The sequence below is a fragment of the Typopeltis vanoorti genome, chromosome 23 (assembly GCF_054136105.1).
Source record: "Typopeltis vanoorti isolate ZY-2024b chromosome 23, IOZ_Tvanoo_1.0, whole genome shotgun sequence".
Lineage (NCBI taxonomy): Eukaryota > Metazoa > Arthropoda > Arachnida > Uropygi > Thelyphonidae > Typopeltis > Typopeltis vanoorti.
Genome location: NC_143571.1, coordinates 28,900,155 through 28,920,604, shown reverse-complemented (window position 1 = coordinate 28,920,604; position 20,450 = coordinate 28,900,155). Strand labels below are relative to the sequence as shown.

At 35.3% G+C, this 20,450-nt stretch overlaps 1 protein-coding gene across 4 annotated transcripts in view; it reads left to right on the top strand.

Annotated features, from left to right (window-relative positions):
• The window catches only part of RhoGAP71E (Rho GTPase activating protein at 71E), a 282,250-nt gene extending 269,037 nt beyond the window's left edge, over positions 1-13,213 (top strand). For all 4 annotated transcript variants that reach the window (XM_090412909.1, XM_090412911.1, XM_090412910.1 and 1 more), the window contains one exon: positions 12,287-13,213. In XM_090412909.1, the coding sequence (XP_090269035.1) occupies positions 12,287-12,516 (230 nt within the window). In that variant the 3' untranslated portion in view covers positions 12,517-13,213. The remainder of the gene's footprint in view (positions 1-12,286) is intronic.
• The last annotated feature ends 7,237 nt before the right edge of the window (positions 13,214-20,450 follow it).

Sequence of the window (20,450 nt, the reverse complement as noted above, 5' to 3'; positions counted from 1 at the left end):
CATTTGCTACCTCCAAAACTGCATGGTCATTCTCCCCCATTTGGAGGCAATGTAGCCACCTTAGTTATGGACAGGTCTTCTGATCCTAATCCTATAACTAGATCTAACACTCATAGCATGAGCCCTGCTCCCTCACATACTGCTTCAAGTACATAGTGTCTCTCTCTGTAAGTGTGTAAATTCCATTTCCTTCCTGTCATGAAATTTTCCTTCTTCCAATCTGTGTCTGCATAGTTAACATACATTTGTAATCATAATTACTATGTAATTACTAGACCTGTACTTCTACTAATTTGCTGATGCACATCATCCCTGAAATCTCCTTGCTTACAGCATTAACTAGTTATATATTTTGTCCTCGGTCCTACATCAAACTGTCTCAAAACAACTGCCATCCATCTGCCTGTCTGCTACTCTTTTTTTAGCTGTAATTCATCTTCTATTATCAGCATTTCCCCACCTCTCATCCTATCTTTTTTTCTCTGAAAGACTAACTAAATACATCACATTCTATCTCTGTAACTGTCATCTGTTGGTAACGAAGTCTCACTACTGCCTATAACTTTTGTCAATGTTGCACTAACCAATACTAAAAACTTCTCCCTCTTATTCTTGATACTTCTGGCATTAGTATATAGAAACGGTAGCATCTCCGTAAGGTCCCCAACCAGCTTTACATCCTGAATTGACTAATTGAATTTGATATTGTTACTTGAGAGACTAATTCTACATTTTTTTGTTAATTCACACACTTGTTTGCATCGTGGGTGTTTCACACATACACTGCCTGCACCTACTCTAATTGCTTAAGTTTTCTTGACTTTTCATTTCTGCACTCTCGGTGAACAAAGCTCTCTAGACTAACTCCAAATCCATTTAAGTGCAATCCATTAGCATTATATATAAATCCTTCCATCCATCAAATTCAGACCATAGGTCCATAAACAGTATGTCATTTCTTCTCCACAACCCATATTGATTCATTTGCTATCAGCACCCTTGTTCTCAGTTGACTTCTATCATATGTGGTTGCAGACTTACAAACTTTATCCTCTTGCTATACTTTTTTGTTTTCTCCTGTAACTCATTCACATTCTTCCTCAAATGATACTTCTCATCTCACAGGTCATTGGTGGCAGCCAAAACAATCAATTCTTTCTCCTTAATTACTTGCATTCTGACAGCATCACTAATATTACTTTTTGCAAGCATCAAACCAGCTTTTACCTTCTTCATTTCTAATTGCTGACTTACAGCTATTTACACAATATAGATGTTTTGAAAAAAAAATTTTTTTTGGCACTTTATCATGTGTCTTTCCTAGATCTACAAAACTGAAATAGAAATTCTTGTTATATTCCTGTAATTTCTCAACTATTTGTCTTTAAGTAAATATCTGATCTTAACAAACTGTTATTGTCTGCATCCAGCTTGTTCTTCTCCAAGTTGTCCCTTAATTTTTCTTAGCCTTTCCTCAAGTATACTTTCATAAATTTTGCTAGGAACACTTCATCATCATCATCAATATATATACCCTCAAGGGGTGTACAGGATACGTTAGTCTCTCTTCTTTGGTGCATCAATCCGAAGATTGGTAATTATAGCAGCACATCACAACATCCTGTCTTGTGACCTCCTTTTTATCTCTTCATAACTCTTAGCACCAGTTAGCATCATTATGTTATTTATATATGAAATTCTTTGTCTGTCTCGTGACCCCTTTCCTTCTACAGTCCCCTCCATTATTTCTGTAATCAGTCCCTCCATGCCTCAAATGGTGTCCAATTAGGCTTTTTCTTCTCTTATTGATGTTTCATTAATGACCGCTCTTCATGAACTATATTTAGAACTTCTTCATTACTTTTCCTTTCTGTTCAACTAATTTTCATCATCTTTCTACAGCACCAAAGTTCAAATGCCTCCAACTTTTTCATGTCTTGTTTTTGTTAGGGTCCAGGCCTCACAACCATATAATGCAATGCTCAATATGTGTGTTTTCACTAGCATTTTTTTGAGATGGATGCTAAGTCCTTTACTGGTAAAAATGTTTCTTCTGTTATATTATGCTTTTTTGGCTAGGATTATTCGTGCTTTAATATCTGATTGGTTTCTTCCATCTTCTGTGATAAGACTTCCACGATATTTAAAAGAGGATACCTGTTGTATTAGGTTATTTATTTCCAGGTTTATTTTCATTGGATTTGCTTTACTTGTAATTAATAATTTTGTTTTCTTATAGTTAATTTTTAGGCTGTACTGTGTGAAGATTTCTTCCATCTTTGTTAGAGTGGCTTTCAGTTTGTTTTCGTTATCAGCTATAACTGCTATATCATCTGTGAACTGTTGCCAGTTAATATCAATTCCATTTATCTTAATTCCCGTTTCTATTATTTCTTTCAGTTTATTTATTGCATCTTAAATGTACAGATTAAACAATATGGGTGAAAGAGAGCACCCCTGTCTTACACCTACGTATTTTTGCTATTGCGGTTTTTGTTGTATTGCTGGCTGCTTCTATTAGGGCTTCTTGATGCTTGTAAAGATTAAATATGAGCCTTCTATCTCTCCAATCTACCTTTATTTTTTTTAGTAGGTGAAACATTTGATTCCAGTCAATACTATTGAAAGCTTTATTCAAGTCAAGAAAGACAATCAGAGTATTTTGATTCTTCTCCAATCTTCTTTCAATAACTATTCTTAGGGCTAGGATTGCTTCTCTTGTCTCCTGCTGTTTCCTGAATCCAAATGTCATTTCCAACATATTCTTCAACCTTTTTTTTTGTTAGTTTTTTGTATAAATTTTGAGTAGTATTTTCGAAGCATGTGATATTAAGCTTATTGTTCAATGATTTTCACACTTGTTTGCATTATTTATTTTAGGAATGGGTATGATAGAGTATTGTGTAAAATCTTTGGGAATGATTTTACACAATCCCCGTTTCGTATATCCTTTATGATCTTGAAAAGGTATGACTTAGTTATGTTTCCTGAGTATTTTATTAATTCTGAATGGATGTTATCAATGCATGGTGCCTTGTAGGTTGACAATTTATTCAGTTCCCATTCAAATTCATCTTTTAATATAGTTGGACCAATTTCTTCCACATCAAGTCTTGTTTCATCTTCCATAGCCATGGTGTCTAGATCTTTTCCACTATACAGATCTTCTATGCACTACTCCTTTCATCTTTCCGAAATTTCTTCCTTATCTATAAGTATATTCCCCTGTTTATTTTTGATAACTGTATTTCTTGTCTTGTTTTGCTGGCTTATTCCTTTTATAATGTTATAAGCTTTATCGATTCTTCCGGTCTTTGTTAGATCTTCTATTTCTTTACATTTCTCTGTATACCATTGTTCTTTTGCTTCTTAACACTTTCTATTTATCATATTTTTTATATGTTTATATTTGTCTTTGCTTTCTTCCTTTAGGGAGGTTTTTTATGTTTTTCTTTCATCTATTAGATCTAGAATGTCTTGGGTGATCCATGGTTTTTTTATTTGCTTCTTCCTTAATTCTATGCAGTCATTGGCAGCTTTGATGATTGTATCCTTCAAATGAGTCAATTTTTCCTCTGTTTTTCTTTTCCCTCTCTCCTGTTTTAATGCTTTCATCAGTTTGCTGTTTATAGTTTCTATGGTTTTCCTTTGTTTTCAGGTTAATTATGTTTCATTTGGGCCTTTTTCTTGGTTGTGACAGCTTTTTAAATTTCAGATTACATTTCACTAAAACCAAATTGTGATCACTGTCAACATCAGCTTCTGGGTAACTTTTGCATGATTTTACTTGATTTTTAAATCTATTTCTTGTCATAATATAATCTATTTGGTACCTTCCTAAATCCCCTGGCATTTTCCAAGTATACCTTCTTCTTTTTGGTACCTCATACCAGGTATTAGTAATGATCAGATTGAATTGGTGGCAGAACTCCAAAAGTCTATCTCCTCTTTCATTTCGGCATTGAAGTCTGTGCTTTTCCACCTTTCTACCGTCTTTGCCTTTACCAATGACTGCATTCCACTCATCCATGACAATAAGATTATCTTCCTTCTTGGTCAGTTTGATTAGATTCTCAATATCTACATATACTCTCTCAACCTTCTCATCACTGTGGTCGCTAGTATTTATAAGCTTGTATTATGATTATGTTATTTGTTGGTTTTGCTTCTAGTTTTACCATTACCAATCTACTACTACATTTTACTGAGTTGATTACTCTTCTTCCCTATTCCTTATTGAGAACCACCGCGACTCCATTTTTTGCTGTCTCATCACCTGAATAAATAATTCTGTAATCTCATTCCAAAAGTCTCCGGTTCCATTCCATCTCAGTTCACTAATTCCCAATATGGCTATTTTTAATCTATCCATTTCTCTATTCAAATTTTCCAATTTTGAAAAAGGGTTCTCACATTCCACGTCCCAATGAATGTACAAGGATTTTGCTTGTTTATGACCTGAGAAGCCTTGCTTCTTCCCCTGCCGTGCACTGCTAAGATAGCAGTATGGATATGTTAGTACTGCATGAAAAATTTACATCATTACTAACTTCCTATTTACAATTTTCCTCCAAATCAGTCTGTTACCTGTTAAGAACTCCAACATTATCAGTCTTATATTTCTATCTTCTAAGGCACTTTTTTTTTTACTGTATCAATCCACCTATATCTTGGTCTTCCTCTGGGTATTTTTCCAACCAACCTGGCAGAGAACACTTGTTTTGCTAATCTTTCCTCTCCCATTCTGTTTAAGCGACCATACCACTTGAGATTAGCTCTGCTAACACGTTCCTAGATGCTGACAGTGGCAAGTTCTTTCTTGATATCCTCGTTTTTAATGTGATATTGCCATGTATTCATGCCCCTAATCTTTCTCAGGACTCTCATATCTGCAGTCTCTAGTCTTTGGTCAAGTGTTTTACTTCTGACCCAGCTTTCAGATCCATAAGTTAAAATGGGCTTGGATACTGTCTTGTATACAGCTAATTTAGTGTTTTGATTAAAATCTTTCTTATTCCATACAAATTTATTCAGTTGACTGCCTACCATACCATCTTGTTGATTCTGTTGTCTATTTCCATATTTAATTTACCATCTTCAGTAAAAATTGTTCCAAAATAGCTGAAATGTTTTACTTGTTCTATAAGTTCTCCATTCACAATACAGTTGATATTTTCAATGTTTCTGCGTATTTTCTTTGTCTTTGGCATGTTATTGCTGACTTTCATACCATATATACTACAAAAATTATTCAATTTAGTCAGGAAATCTTGCAAACTTGTAGTGGATTTATTTAGAAGTATAACATCATCTGCATAAAGTAAAGAGCTGAGATTAACATCTCCAATTTCGTTAGCAGGTTTAATACCACTTTCTTTTATAATGTGATCCATATAGATAATGAACAGAGAGGATAACATACATCATTGTCTGACATCAGATTTAATATTAAACCACCTTCCTGTACTTCCTTCAATTCTAACTGCTGACTTACAACTCAAATAAAGACTAAGTATTGCTTGATATAATGCCCCATTGACACCATATAACTGTAGGTTTTGAATAGCTTCTCTCATGGCACCTTCTCATATGCCTTTTCCAGATCTATAGAACTTAAATACAGATCTTTATATTCCCATGATTTCTTAACAATTTGTCATAAAGTGAAGATCTGATTCTGACAGCCTCTATTTGACCTGAATCCAGCTTGTTCTTCACCAAGCTTTTCTTCCACAATTCTTCTCAAAGGTTTCTCAAGTATGCTTGCATAAATCTTACCAGGAACACTCAGTAGAGAAAAATACCTCTGTAGTTCTCACATTCAGTTTTATTTCCCTTTTTATATATAGGTACTATGAGAGTTCTCCAATCAGCAGGAATTCATCCCTCTGTCCAGGCCTTCTGAACTATGCAGTGCAGCCACTGTAAGACAGAGGGACGAATTCCGGATCATTGGAGTAGAACTTTCATGGCACCTTTTATACCTCCATACTTGAGCATTTCTGGTCGAATATCATCTACTCCTGCTGCCTTTCCACATTTCAGGCTTTTGATCACTTTGTCTACTTCAATTATGGATATGTATTTCTGACTGCATGCCTGGTCAGTGTTTTATACCACTGTGCTGTCTTCACTGCTTGTTTCATTTAGCAATTTTTTGAAGTAATTACTCCATACTTCAAGGATATCTTTTTCTCCTGTTTTTATATCACTTTTGTCATCTCTAATTCCTTTTACAGCATTCTTTCCTCCATTTCTGAGCTTCTTCAACAACCTCCAGAATATCTTGCCACTTTCTTGATATTTTTTTTCTATGTTCCTGCCAAAATCGTCCCAGGACTTTTGTTTAGCTAGTTTTACAAAGTGTTTAGCTTTCTTACATTTATCTCTGTATTCTCTAAGAATTCACAAGCTGACTTATTTGCCAGGAACTTTTGATATGCTTCCTTCTTTTCTTTCACTGCCTCTTTAACTTCATTTGTCCACCATGGAGTTCTGATTTTTCTATCCTTACAACCTCACCACATGCCTCTCTCGCTGAATCAATCAGTGTTTTCTTCGAGGCTTGCCACTGAATCTCGAAGGTTTGGTTCCTATTCTCAAATGCTTTCATTTTTTCTTCAATTATGTTTGTGTATTTGAGTCTACAGTTCACATCTGAGAGCTGCTCAATTGTTATTCGTTTTAAAACTTTCTTACATGTTATTATTTTCAATATGAAATTCAATTTTATACTGCTGAAGACTAAATGGTGATCACTTCCAATTTCAAATCCTGCACACTCTGGTGTCCTGCTCCAGGGAGAAAACATCACTATCAACAATAATATAGTCAATGAGACTCTTCATATTCCTTTCCTTTTCTCTCCATGTGAATTTGTGCACATTTTTATGTTGGGACATGGTGTTAGTCCATTTCCTGAGCAGAAATCCAACAGGTATTTGCCATTATTATTAGCTTTGCTCTTTTCTCCAAATTTTCACAAAATATTTTTTTATTGTCTGACAATCATTTCCTACTCTGCTCTTTTGATCCCCAACAAGGACCAACTTTTCCTTTTTCATTGTGTCAGTTGTTTTCTCTAAAGCCTCAAATAATTCTTCTACTTAGTAGAACCTTCTGTGGGACCATAGGCACAAATAAGTCTCATTGTCCAGTTCCCCATTCTCATATTTGCCCACATCACTTTACTTGAGACTGCCTGTCATCCAAGAAGACTAGCCTCATATTTAGTGTTGAATATTATGGCTACTCCTTCTTTTCCTTGATTGTTATTGCCTGAATATAACATTTTGTATTTATTGCTTAGAAAGATCTCACCAGTTTTTGCCATTTTTGTTCAGTCACCCCTATTATGTCGATCTTGTACTTATCCAATTCCTCTGCTAGCTCCATTTCTTTGCCATTCAGGCTTCTTATGTTGATAGTACCAATTTTGAACTCAGGTGCTATTGAGTTGGGGTGGGTTTTTGAATTTGTTCCAGTAGCTGACTTTTTGCTGTTTGCCCTGGTTCCCCTGGTGAAAACAATGGGGACCTTATTTAACCAGGCAGCACCCCAGCTGGCATGAAATTCTGTCATGTTGTACCATCATTTTTTATTTTGATTTAAGCCAATAAGAATACAATTTGGTTGGCTAAATTCCATATTGCCAGCCCATCCTCATTCGTTCAGTATCCAGGTAGATACCCAACAGGGTGCACCTCGAGAAGGTGAGGATTGGACATTAGATCAGAAGCCCAGATCATTTCTCCCCATTCCTTTAAAGGCTGTGTGGAGGTCTTCTCTCAGTTACATAGCTTTCACCCTTAAGCACCCTGCTAGGAACACTTTTTTAATATTATTATTATTGTATGGGCATCTCCATGGTGTCTGAAGACTCATTGTGGAAGACCCAAACTATCCACACAAAACTATCATACACCTCCTTGAACTCATCAACAGACAAGCGCTAACAACAGACTGATGCCCATTCCATTCATTCACAACTCTTCAGGTGAAAATTCTAGTCCTTGTTCTCCTAATAACCACACCTTTATTCTTCTGCCAGGAATGACCCCTTGTTCTGGCCTCTCTAGCCAAGTGCTGAAATATTTCCCCTGCATCATTCCTATAAAACCTTTTAAGTAACTTAAATATTTCTGTCATATCCTTTCTTTTTTTTTCCTGTCAACCAATTTCTGCAATCCACACACCCTCAATCTGTCCTCATATGGAACGCTCCACACACCACTCACTATCTTAGTTTCTTGCCTCTGAATCTTCACTACCACTATCCTAGAAATCCATTACACTACACCTGAGCACAGTAATCCAGATGTGGATGTATATATATATAAGGCCTTTATACATCCAAATGTGGATGTATCAAGTCCTTATGAAGAGGAATAACACCTTGTCTCCACTTATTAGTGTGTTCTTCAATAGACAAGTAATGCTTATGAGCTACCTTAGCAGTATGTCCTCTACACTTTAAATCTCTGTCTACCACCACACTTTAATCTCTAATTTCATCCATTTCCTGGAGTAGTACAGTTCCATCAGTGTAGTACACAGCTTGTAAACTATTTATTCTAGAATGCATAATTTACATTTCTCCACATTAAACTGATATCCATTATCTTTTGCCCATAAGCTTATTTAAATCATCCTGCAAACTCTGTATTGCATTGATTAACTATTACTCTACCTATCCTTTCTTTCATGCTTACACGGTGATCAGAATACATTAAGAAAAATTATGGATACAACTACCTGTTAGAGTAAAACTTTAGTTGAATATAAACCAAAATATATCCACTCGACATTTCAACCTTCACATTAAGGTCATCTAATGGAGTATATGTATATATACAAAGAAACAAGCTGCATACAATCTACATGGTATATTAACGTTACAGATCAACCATTAAAACTAATTACCTGACATCTGGTGTTAAAAAAAAAAAAAAATCTCACTACATCAAAGCTAAAGTCCTGTTATTATTATTTATTAGGTTACAAAGTTAATTAAGCTGGAGAGTAACATTTTCATGTATAAAATAATAGATAAATAAACAGAAAATTATTTTCTGTTATAAACAGAAAATAAATATAAATAGATAATAATAATAACAAGACTCTAGAGCTTTGATGTAGTGAGGTTTTTTTTTTTTAACACCAAATGTCAGGTAATTAGTTTTAACGGTTGATCAGTAACTGTATCATGCCATGTAGATTATAGTGCAGCTTGTTTCTTTGTATATATACATATACTCCAGAAGATGACCTTAATGTGAAGGCCGAAACGTCGAGTGTATATATTTTGGTTTATATTAAACTAAAGTTTTACTCTAACAGGGTAGTTGTATCCATAATTTTTCATAATATATTGCTCTACCTAATTTTGCATCAGAGTCTCTGTAGCTTAGTCGATATAGGCGAAGCCCTTTGGTCGGTCTCGTGGGTTTGATTCCCATCAATGACATGAGGAACCTTAATCTGGTCTCTTTCAACAAAAGGTGAGTTAGCCAGTTCATATAGAGGTAGGGGTTTTTTCACCTGGAAACTTGGGTTTTTCATCCCCCAGAACAGGCAAACTGGCCCCATGAACATACACAGATTACAGTCATGAATCTTGCCCTTAGGGGGTACAGCAGAGGAGTGCTAAACCAGCTGCATTAATTCATCATAAGCCCCCTCATTGGGGGGGGGGGGGGGGCTCAACCTGTCCTAAAGTAGTGGTGGGAAGATAGGATAGGAATCATCAGCAAACAACTGAATATTTCTTTTCAGGTTATTTCCTATATCATTTATGCACAAATTAAACAGTAGTGCTCCAGCTCTGAACTTTGGTGCACATCACTAGTCACCTGTTTTTGCCGTTCTCTCACTGTTTGTTTCATTTAGCAGTCTTTAAAAATACTTTTTTTTCAAAGACTGCAAAAACTTTTTTCAAAGTTTGAAAGTTCTAGGATATCTTCAGTTGTTGCATCCACTTTATTATATGATTTCTTTTACAGTACTCTGTTCTCCATTTTTAAGTTTGTTTTTTTTTTTCAATAGTCTGTCACCTTCCTGATATTTATCTTCTATATTCTTTAGAAAATCTCAAGATTTTTGAAAGAATATAGTTTAGCTACTTTTATGCACTGCTTTGTTTTCTTATAAATTTTCTATGTATTCTTGTAGTGCATTGGCTGACTTACTCTCCAGGAACTTTTGATATGCTTTCTTCTTTTCCAGGACTTCCTGTTTCACTTCTTCCATCACTGCTGTGGAGTTCTGATTTTCCTCTCCTTGCAGGCATCTTCATCATATATTCCTCTCCTGCTGAATCAATGTTTTCTTCAGTCTACCACTGAGTCTCCACTGTTTTGTTTTCAAAATCCTTCATTTTTCTTTGAATAATATTTCTATACTGTAGTCTACAGTTCAATTCTATGCTTCTCAACTTTGATTCTTTTTAAAGCTTTTTTTTTTCCTGTTTTGCTTTTCAACTTGATATTCAATTTTATGGTGCCCAACTAAATGCTTTTTCACTTCATGTTTTAGATCCCTTGTGTTTTGAACCATCATAAAGATATTGCTGTCAGCAGTAACGTAGTTATCTGGTCTTTTCTTATTCCTTATCTTCATGTAAATTTCTGCATATCTTAGGGTTGGAACATGTTAGTGATGGCTAGTCCATGTTCTGAACAGAAACCATCAGGTACTTATTAACTTTGCCGTTTTCTTAAAACTTCTATGTCTGGTATTCGTTTTCTGCTCTGCTGTTTAGATCTGGAACAAGGACCAACTTTTTCCCTTTTCTTTGTGTCATCTGTGCTCTAATCTTAATCCCTCAAAGAAACTCCTCTGCTGCTTCTTTCTTAAAAGTAGGAACTTTAGAAACTTCAAAAATTTTGGGTCCCAGTTCCATAGAAACTTCTGTTGGACTGGGATTATGGTCATAAATAAGTTGCATTGTCCAATTCCCCATTTTGATGTTTTCCCACATCACTCAGCTGAATACTACTACATTCAAGATTGTCTTTGGTGTTGAAGACTATAACTACTTCTTCCTTTCCCTGATCATTGTTGCTTTAATATAACATCTTGTGGTTGGTTGTTATTTGGAAAAACCTCACCTGTTCCTGTCTTCTTTCAGTAATACCAATTATGCCCATATGGTACTTCTCAAATTCTTCAAGTTCCACTTTTCTGTTGATTCTTCTTATGTTAATTGTGGCTATCTTTCATTCTTCTGATGGTGAATTTGTTCCATTAGTTAACTTTTCACTGTTTGCCCTGGTTCCCTGTAAAACTGTGAGGAGTCTTGTTTACTGATAATGCCTGGTTGGTATGATTTTCATTTTGTACCATATTTCTTTTGGTTTAAGTGAATAAAGAATACAGTTTCATTGGCTAAACCTAAATTGTCAGCCTGTCCTGATTCATTCAGCATCCATGTAATTGCTTACTAATGCATTGTAGTATGAGAAGGTGACTGGACATCAGGTTAGAAGCCCCAGTCAATTCAACCCCCATTCCTTAAAGGGCTGCATGGATATCCTTTTAGTCATCTAGCTTTGTCCCTTAAGCAATCCCACATTTGGTTTACTCAGTCATCAGAATTTGGTGGATAGGTGAGACTGAAACATTTAAATTACTAAAGGGTTTTATAGAATAATTAGAATTTTTTTCAATACATGACAGTAATGGAGAGAATAAGGAAACTAATCCATGGGAAAAGAGCAAGAATGTGAGACTGGATTTTTTGTATCAAGTGGATTGCGAGAGAGGTGATTCCACTGTCAGTGAATGAGTTCAAGAAGTGCAAGAGGCATTGTGTGTGTGTGTGGTTAATGTGGGCCTCGCATAATGAGTCTTTTGAACCATAGAGATGCCTGAATAATATTATCTTATGAGATTGTCAGCTGATGCTTAATTCATTATCTAGTGATAATTATGGACAAAATTATTTATATCCATCAGGATGTTGGTGCATGCATCCTTTCCGTATCCTTTTGATATTCTCCAAATTTTAAATATAAACTGATATGTGTAAAATTTTATTCAACTAGAAGTGATATATTAAGAAACAGCATGCCTAGTTAACAATGTAGTTTGCAGATTTTTCTTTTGTACTTATCTGCCTACACGTGGCACTGTTATTATAAGTCTTGAGATCCCTCTTGTATGGGAGCAATGTTAAAACTAAGTGAAATGAGAATAATTCTCTTGTATGAAATAGTATGCATTACTAAAACTTCTTAATCAATGAAACTGATTAATTCTATAATATGACTTAAATATTTTTGTTTAGCAATCTCTTCACAAGAGGAGTGTCAGAGTACACCTGCACTAATTCATGCTAGTGAACCAATGGTAGAAGATGAAGGACCACCAACTAGTGGTAGTTTAACCAATCTTGGAGAAGCATATACACGTCTTAGTGTGTCTTTAGAAGAAAATGGACTCTATAAAGTAATCATTTTCAGTGTATATTTAGTCTATTCATTTCTGATTTTTTTGAATACCTCATTATATCTTTAATGTGTATCATTAAAGTTTAGTATAGTTCGCCCACAATTTGTAGGTCTCTGCTTGGCATCTTGCCAAGAATAGTCGATTCATGCTGAAAGGGAGAAAGAAATGAAGGACGTACGAATTGGTCGCCAACACATGAAATCACGTGCTTTATAGGTAAAATTTTCCAACTGTTATTCAAGCAACATCATAATGATCATAAAAGAGAAGTTAATTTTCCAACGTATAATAATAAACAACTCATCCCACAGTACAGACTGATTACCCTATTATCGGAATGGATTCTCCTCCTGTTGACATGCGCAGAAGTGGCAAAGGGTCTCGAATCTGTGGGCGAACTATACGTTGTTTTCATTCTTAACCTCTGTTTTGAAGTTTATTTCTCAGATTTATTTGATGCTACACCTACACAAGTCACTCTCCATTGGCATCCTGAAAATATTAATTCTGAAACTTTTGGTATACAGTGAAAATGCATATTTGCTTAATCAGAATTGCTTTTTGGGTTAAGCAAACCTTATTTGATTCTATGTTTCTATATTCCTTTGTAATTTTCCTGTCACTCTAATGCTGGGATGATGCTACATGATTAAAAAGTTTGGGTGTATAAGTAAACAAATCAGCAAAGTTGTTTATCTTTTTATCATTGATAAAATTTGGGCCATATGTGAACTTGAGTAGTTTCTCAAAATAAGTTCTGAGCTGTACACAGTAAGAATAAATGAAATAAATAAATAAATAAACTAGTTTTGGTCTCAGGTATCTGATAAAATGCCTTTGAAATGTCTTACAAATGCATTTTATTTGTCTTTAGATTAAAAAAAAATTGTAGAAAAGACCTGCAATTATTCTCCTTACCACTTGTATTCACATTTCATTGTAATGCAAATATTGTGTAATTATTCATTAATGAATAATACCAGAAATTGTGTGCTGCAATGTTATTCCTGTGTTTGCTGAAATGATACTTTTGTCTTATGAGCCTTACATCATTAATTTGCTATTATTTTTCATTTATTACCAAGGGATCCAGATTGCAGTGAGTTCCTTGTGAACCAAGATAAAAACTGAGTACCATTGCTTTAATTAGTGTATCATATTTGTAAGAAAATAAATAAACGGAATTCCTTTCAATTTGTGTTTGTTTCTCTCTGATCCTTAGAGTAATTTGTCCATATTGGTTATGGTTTCAAATTTTTTACCAATTATTATCACCAATCTGTTTTAAATTAACTTTCATTTAATATTTTGCCATCAACTAAGAAAAATTGTAACAGGTTTCAGCTTGTCACATGAAACTCAGAATTGTTATTATTTGTTTTTCGTTTACAAATTAGTCAGTTTTATCATTATCAACACTCACGGATTCAGTGCCTGTTGGTGTTGAGCAAACTTGCCAGTTTGCTCAACTCTTTTCTCACCATTCCTTTAGATTATATACCCACTCTCATCATTGCTGTTCTTTTCTATTTATACTGTCCATTATACCAAACGTCGAGGTTTGATATTTCTGCTGTCATCTATCCTGCAGAGATATCTGAAAAGGTTAAGTTTCCATCTAATTATTTACTGTATATTTCTGCTGTCATCTATCCTGCAGAGATATCTGAAAAGGTTAAGTTTCCATCTAATTATTTACTGTATTAGATTCTCTTCACAGTTTACTTTTCTATAGGTTTCTTCATGTATTATTATGTAACGTCTCCAGGGAGTCCAAAGACTCATTGAGGGAGGACACCTACTCTACAGCTGTTCACCAACTACAACTAACCGCAACTACAAAAATGCCATCTACTGCCTACCATCACCACCACCCTTGGTATTTCCACAGACAATCACAAACATCCATGCCCACGGCAGGATTTGAACCCACAGCCTTTTGGCTGGAGATCGGATACAATAACTACTCGACCAACCAGGCCAGCATCCAGTATTCATCCAGCTCATAGAGACTTTCTGTGGTACATTCTGTGATATGCTGATATTCTCCTCGCAATCTTTGACAGTTACCCATGTCTCACATTCATAAAGAGTGCTCATGAATGCATGTTTTCAATATTCTTAACTTTGTTAAGGCTCACTGCCTTCACTTCTCCATATCTTATCTATTGCCTACAGGCTTACATTTGCTTTTGTTATTAGAGATCATATCTCTTTTTTTACATCTGAATCGTTCATCATATTGATCATTGGGTATGTGTGAGGTTCCTGACCTCTTCCTGCTCATACTTGTTGGCCATTATTCACTCATTCCTCTGCTTTACAAATATTATTTTATTTTTTTTAGTTCTCATTATCAACTTATATCTCTTTCCTTTTTTAGCTTCAGCACTTTTTTTTCTAGTTGATCTTCAATAATGACCGTTATCTGTAAATCTCAAATTATTTATTCTTGTACCTTGAACTGAAATTCATCTTCATATTCTCCTTTATCACATCTATTTTTTCCCCTTCAGAAGCATAATAAAAATATTCAGGGATATTGTCTCGCGCTCTCGTTGTGTGTTTTCCGCAATTTCTTATGACAGCCTCTGAATTATCATTGATATTCCACAATAAATATATTGGGTTCCTGCCCACTTCATTAATGACATGCAGTTTATTGATGTATGGAGTGAATTTGATGGATGAAAGGACTTGTATATGCTTGACATGCCACATTTAAAGTTAAATGTTTGGGAAAGTGTTATTTAGTGAGAGTGTGGTAGTGCAAAACCAGGGAAACTAGAGATATTAGGGATGATGAAATCAAGCATGTGTCTGACCCCCCCCCCTTTTGATAAATGAGCATGGGTACAATAATGATTATGCAATGCTGAACAGGATTTCACAAGTCTCCAATTTAAATCGGTTAGTAATGAATGACATTACACAAGAGTAATTATGAGCATAAAGGGATATTGAAATGCATGTACACAAATGCAATAAGTATCAGGAATAAGGGTGAGGAGTTTTTGACATTGGTAAGCTCCACTTGGCCAAAAATTATAGGCATCAGTGAGACCTGGTTGAATGAAAATGATATTGAATTGATAAAGGGTATTGTATTTTCAGAGAGGATAGAAGAAACAGGACAGGAGGTGGGGTATTGGTGATGATAGCTGCAGAATTACAACCAACAAAATTAGAAGATAAAGAGGATATTAGGTCTGAGGGAGATGGTTCATTTGAGGCTGTGTGGTGTGAGATAGAGGCAAATAGGACAAAATACATTATTGGGTGCTACTATAGATCAGATGGTCCACAGGAAGATGCCATATATCAGCAAATCAGCACAGTGAGTGCAGGCAGAACAATCATTATCAGAGACTTTACTATGGGGACCTAGATTGGTGGAATTTATACAGTTGTTAAGGGATAATTACATGAAAGAACATGTTGCAGAAAGGGCAGGGGGGGGTGAGGTTATTGGATCTGATAGTAGCATCAGAAGATGTATCAGTAACCAAGGTAGACACTCTGCCTTCAATTGGGGAGAGTGACCATGCGGTAATCATATATTTGGTTTTATCCTTTATCCAAGTGTAAGCAAACAAAGTTTGCACCTGAAGTAGTTTCAGGACTGGGACAATTCATGGTAAAGGTGGTATAAGTTCTCATCACTTGCCTTAGTATCCCATAATTCAAAGCACATCTCCTTGCAGACATGTATCATGCTATGCATTAAGGGAAGGATCACTACCCATACCGGTTTTGACCATTATTGAGGTCTCATCGGTGGGAGCCAGATCCATAGGTGGTGATACTAAGATGGAAGCAATGGAGAAGTCATATTTACTTATACGAGTTGCCAAAGGGTGTCACACCCTATAATTAAAATTCTCTGGATTAGAGATAAGTTTATGGAAGTTTTTTCACTTCGCTACTAATCCTTCCCTTCATCATAGCCAAATTATGATCCTTCCCTTAATGCATAGCATCATACATGTCTGCAAGGAGATGTACTTTGCATTATGGGATACTAAGGCAAGTGATGAGAATTTATACCACCTTTACCATGAGTTGTCTTACTCCAGAAAGTACTTCAGGTGCAAACTTTGTTTGCTTACACTTGGATAAAGGATAAAACCAAATATATAATTAGTAGCATAGCCAAGTGAAAAAACTTCAATAACCATGCGGTCTTGTTCTGAGAATTTGTCAAACGTGGAGTTTTCTGTCAAGAAGGGGCTTATGTTCAACTACAAGGCTGGTGATTATGAGAGACTCAGGAGCCATCTTGGAACTGTGCCATGGCTTGAAAAGCTACAAGGAAAGAATGTCAGTAACGCATGGCAAGTGGTCAGAGATTGCTTGAGAGTAGCAGTATCAGATTGCATACTCAGGATCGAGGATTAACCAAATTGGAATTAAGTGGATGAATCAGGATATAAAGCAAGAGCTGCAAAAGAAAATGTTGTGGAGGAAATATAAAGAAAAAGGTGATCAGCATACTCATGAACAGTACAAATTGCAAGAAAGAAGAATAACTAGTATGGTAAGGAAAGTCAATTCAAAAGAGTTTTTTTTCATTATGTAACAAGTCAGAGGAAAAGTGATTATGGTAGAATGACTTAAACAATGTTCATGGTAGGAAGATGACTGAACCAAAAGAAATAGTTGAGTTGCTGAGTGATCATTTTGCAAAAGTGTATCATCCAGGTGGGGATTTTACATAGCATGGTATAGCTGATGTTACAGAGATGCAGAAGATGTTCAGCATATTACAAAATATGAATGTGAGTGAACACAACAATGGTACTGTATGACATATCAGCATGTACTACACGAATGTGCAAGAGAATTGGCATTGCCCCTGTTTTAGCTCTGGCAAGGGTTCAAGGGAGTGGAAAGAGGGTAAGATAGTACCATTGCATAAAGGTGGCTTCAAGACAGAGGTAGCAAACTACAGACCAATTAATATATCAGGAGTGGTTAAAGTATTGAAAAAGTTGATGAAAGGTAAAATACAACAGTGGGTGGATAGGGATGCGATACTCAATAGTGGGCAGCATGACTTTTTACGGAGCTTATGTCTTAGTAACTTATTCACGTTTTATATGATAGCAGAATTGGATAAAGGTAATGGCTACACCATGTACTGCTGAACTTTGCCAAAGCATTTGATAGAATACCACATGGAAAACTATTACAAAAACTGGAGGGGATGGGAATGGATATGAGGCCAGTAATATGTGGTGGAGTGGAGTCTAGGAGAATGAAGATTACTAGGGGAGTACATCAGGGTTTGATACTAGGGCTACTACCCTTTAATTTGTATATCAATGACGTAGGGAAAGATTTAGGAGTGAGTGTGTGAGAATTACAGAGGTATTTCCCTACTGAGTGTTCCTGGTAAGATTTATTCAAGTATACTTGACAAACAGTTGAGATGGATTGTGGAAGGGAAGCTTGAAGAACAAGCTGGATCCAGGCCAAATAGAGGCTGTCAGGATCAAATTTTCACGTTACAACAAATAGTTGAGAAATCATAATTCTATTCTTGAGAGATACTTGTTAATTAAAAAATACATTTAAATTAAAAAATATAAACATGCACAAGAATATTTTAATATTTGCCAAATCTTTCAGTCTGAAATTAACAGACTATCCTTAGTGGCTTGATAGGAACAGTTTTTACAAGGTAGAATACAAATATCATTCAAAAGTAGAACGAGCCGTGTGATGTTACATTGCTAAGCACTAAAGAGAGAGAAATTTCATCACAGTGATAAATAAATTATAGCTATTAATTCACAATTTCATATAATAATCTTAATTTATAAATTCAATTAAAGATAATATTAGACTAATGTAGGAATTAGGTCTCAATTAAAAAAAACAAAAAAATTTGGTGTGTTATCCGGATTAGGGCATTGAAGTAAGGCCATCACTCTCTTTGAGGTTAAATTTATAGCAACATCTGTGTAGAAGGCGAGTCCTGGACCAAAGAATGTTGTGGCTTGTCTCTATCCTGTGCTGCACCAATCCAGACTTATCGGGTTTGTTGTGAAGAATGTACGATTGATGTTCTTGTATTCTTTTTTCTATAGAGCATCCAGTTTGTACAAAGTACGACAGATTGCAGTTCAAGGAACTTGATATACACCAGGCAGCGACATACTTGAGCATTTATCTTTAGAAGATGGGAAATATGTAAATATTTTGTTAATAGGGATATAAGTGGTTAAATCATATTTCTTCAGAATTCTTGAAATTGGTTCTGAGATTCTGGAAATATATGGAATTGGAACTCGACATATTGATTCTTTGTTGAATTGGATTTAAACGGTATTGATGCGAACACAGATTGATAAAAAAAAAAAAACTATTTATTAACTTAAAAGCTAATATTTCACTGGTATTATATCCAGCATCTTCAGAGCACACATACAAAGTTGTTACAAATGCGAGACAACCACAACACAATTTTGTGTTGCACGCTGCAATTACTTATACTAGCCCCACTATTACAGCATTGTGGTTATCTCGCATTTGTTACAAACTGTGTTTGTGTGCTCTAAAGATGCTGGATATAATACCAGCAAAATATTAGCTTTTAAATTAATAAATAGTTATTTTCTTTTCAATCTGTGTTTGCATCAGTACCGTTTAAATCCAATTCAACATGTGTGACGAACACATAAGCTTATTCACGTGGTTGATTCTTGTTCTGTATAGGATTGTAGGAATCCAACAGATGTGCAGTCTTTTAGGAGAAGACATTTAATTTCATGTGATGTTTGATAGTTGCAAGTTCTTTCTGTAATTCGTGGGAAGTTGAGCAATTAGTTCTAGCTCATCGAATTAAACATTTTATAATTCCTCTTTTTTGATAAGGATGATGGACAGATTGTTTGAGAATGTAATGTCCAGTAAAAGTGGGTTTTCTGTAAACTCTTGTTGTCAGAATACCTGAAGGTGAGCGGATGAGAAGGATGTCTAAAAAGGATAACTTGTCTTTTTCAATCTCCATGGTAAACTTAATAAGAGGGTGTAGAGAATTGATTTTGTCTATTGTTAGGAAGGTAAGGAATCTCTGTTGTGAGGCCACACTGAAAAAATGTCATCTATATATCGAACCGAAAAGGATGGTTGAGGGTATATAAATGAAAAAAAGGATGTCTTCTAGATGTTCCAAATAAAAGTTGGCTAGAACAGGTGAAAGTGGACTTCCCATGGCTGTTCCTTCCACTTTGTTTTGAAGCAAGAAATATCCAGAGTGCATCACGAAATTGAATAATTTTATGATATCTTGTGGGAAGATGTCGGCCAGTAAATGTAAGGTCTCTTTGAGAAGTACATTGGTAAATAGAGATTCTACATCAAAGCCCACCATAAGATCAGTAAGTTGTAGTGAGATATTTTTTAATTTGTTTAAGAAATCAGAAGAGTTTTTCAAAAAAAGAGCATGATTTGCCTACATGTGATTTCAATAATTTCACTGTTTTTAACCTTTCTGTACCGTCTGCATCTAAACTTATAACCTCATCTAGAAGAGAATTTAATTTCTTCAGCTGCCTGTTGGTGGGTTCGTGATCAAGTTCTTGGTATGTTGAGAAATCTCGAAGTAAAAGAGAAATTTTTTTTTCTGTAATTTGAGGAATCCATGATTACTGTCACTTTTCTTTTGTCTGCTTTAGTGATAACAAGGTGACTTGCTTCTTAAGGAATGTAATGCTTTCTTTTCAGAAGAAGATATGTTGGAAGGAGGAAGCTTGGCTTTAAGTAGCGTAGAAGCAACTTCTAGACGGAGAGAATTAGCCTTTTCACTGGAGAGATGACTTAGGTTCTGTTCGATATTAACCAGGAAATCTAAATAAGGAATATTTTTAGGGACTATAGCAAAATCATGTCCTTTCGAGAGGATGAGTATTTCATTCCTTGTTGTAAAGGGCGACCAGACAAGTTGATGGCCCAATTATTTGGAACATGGAAAGGCTTGATTTGTCTAGAAACAA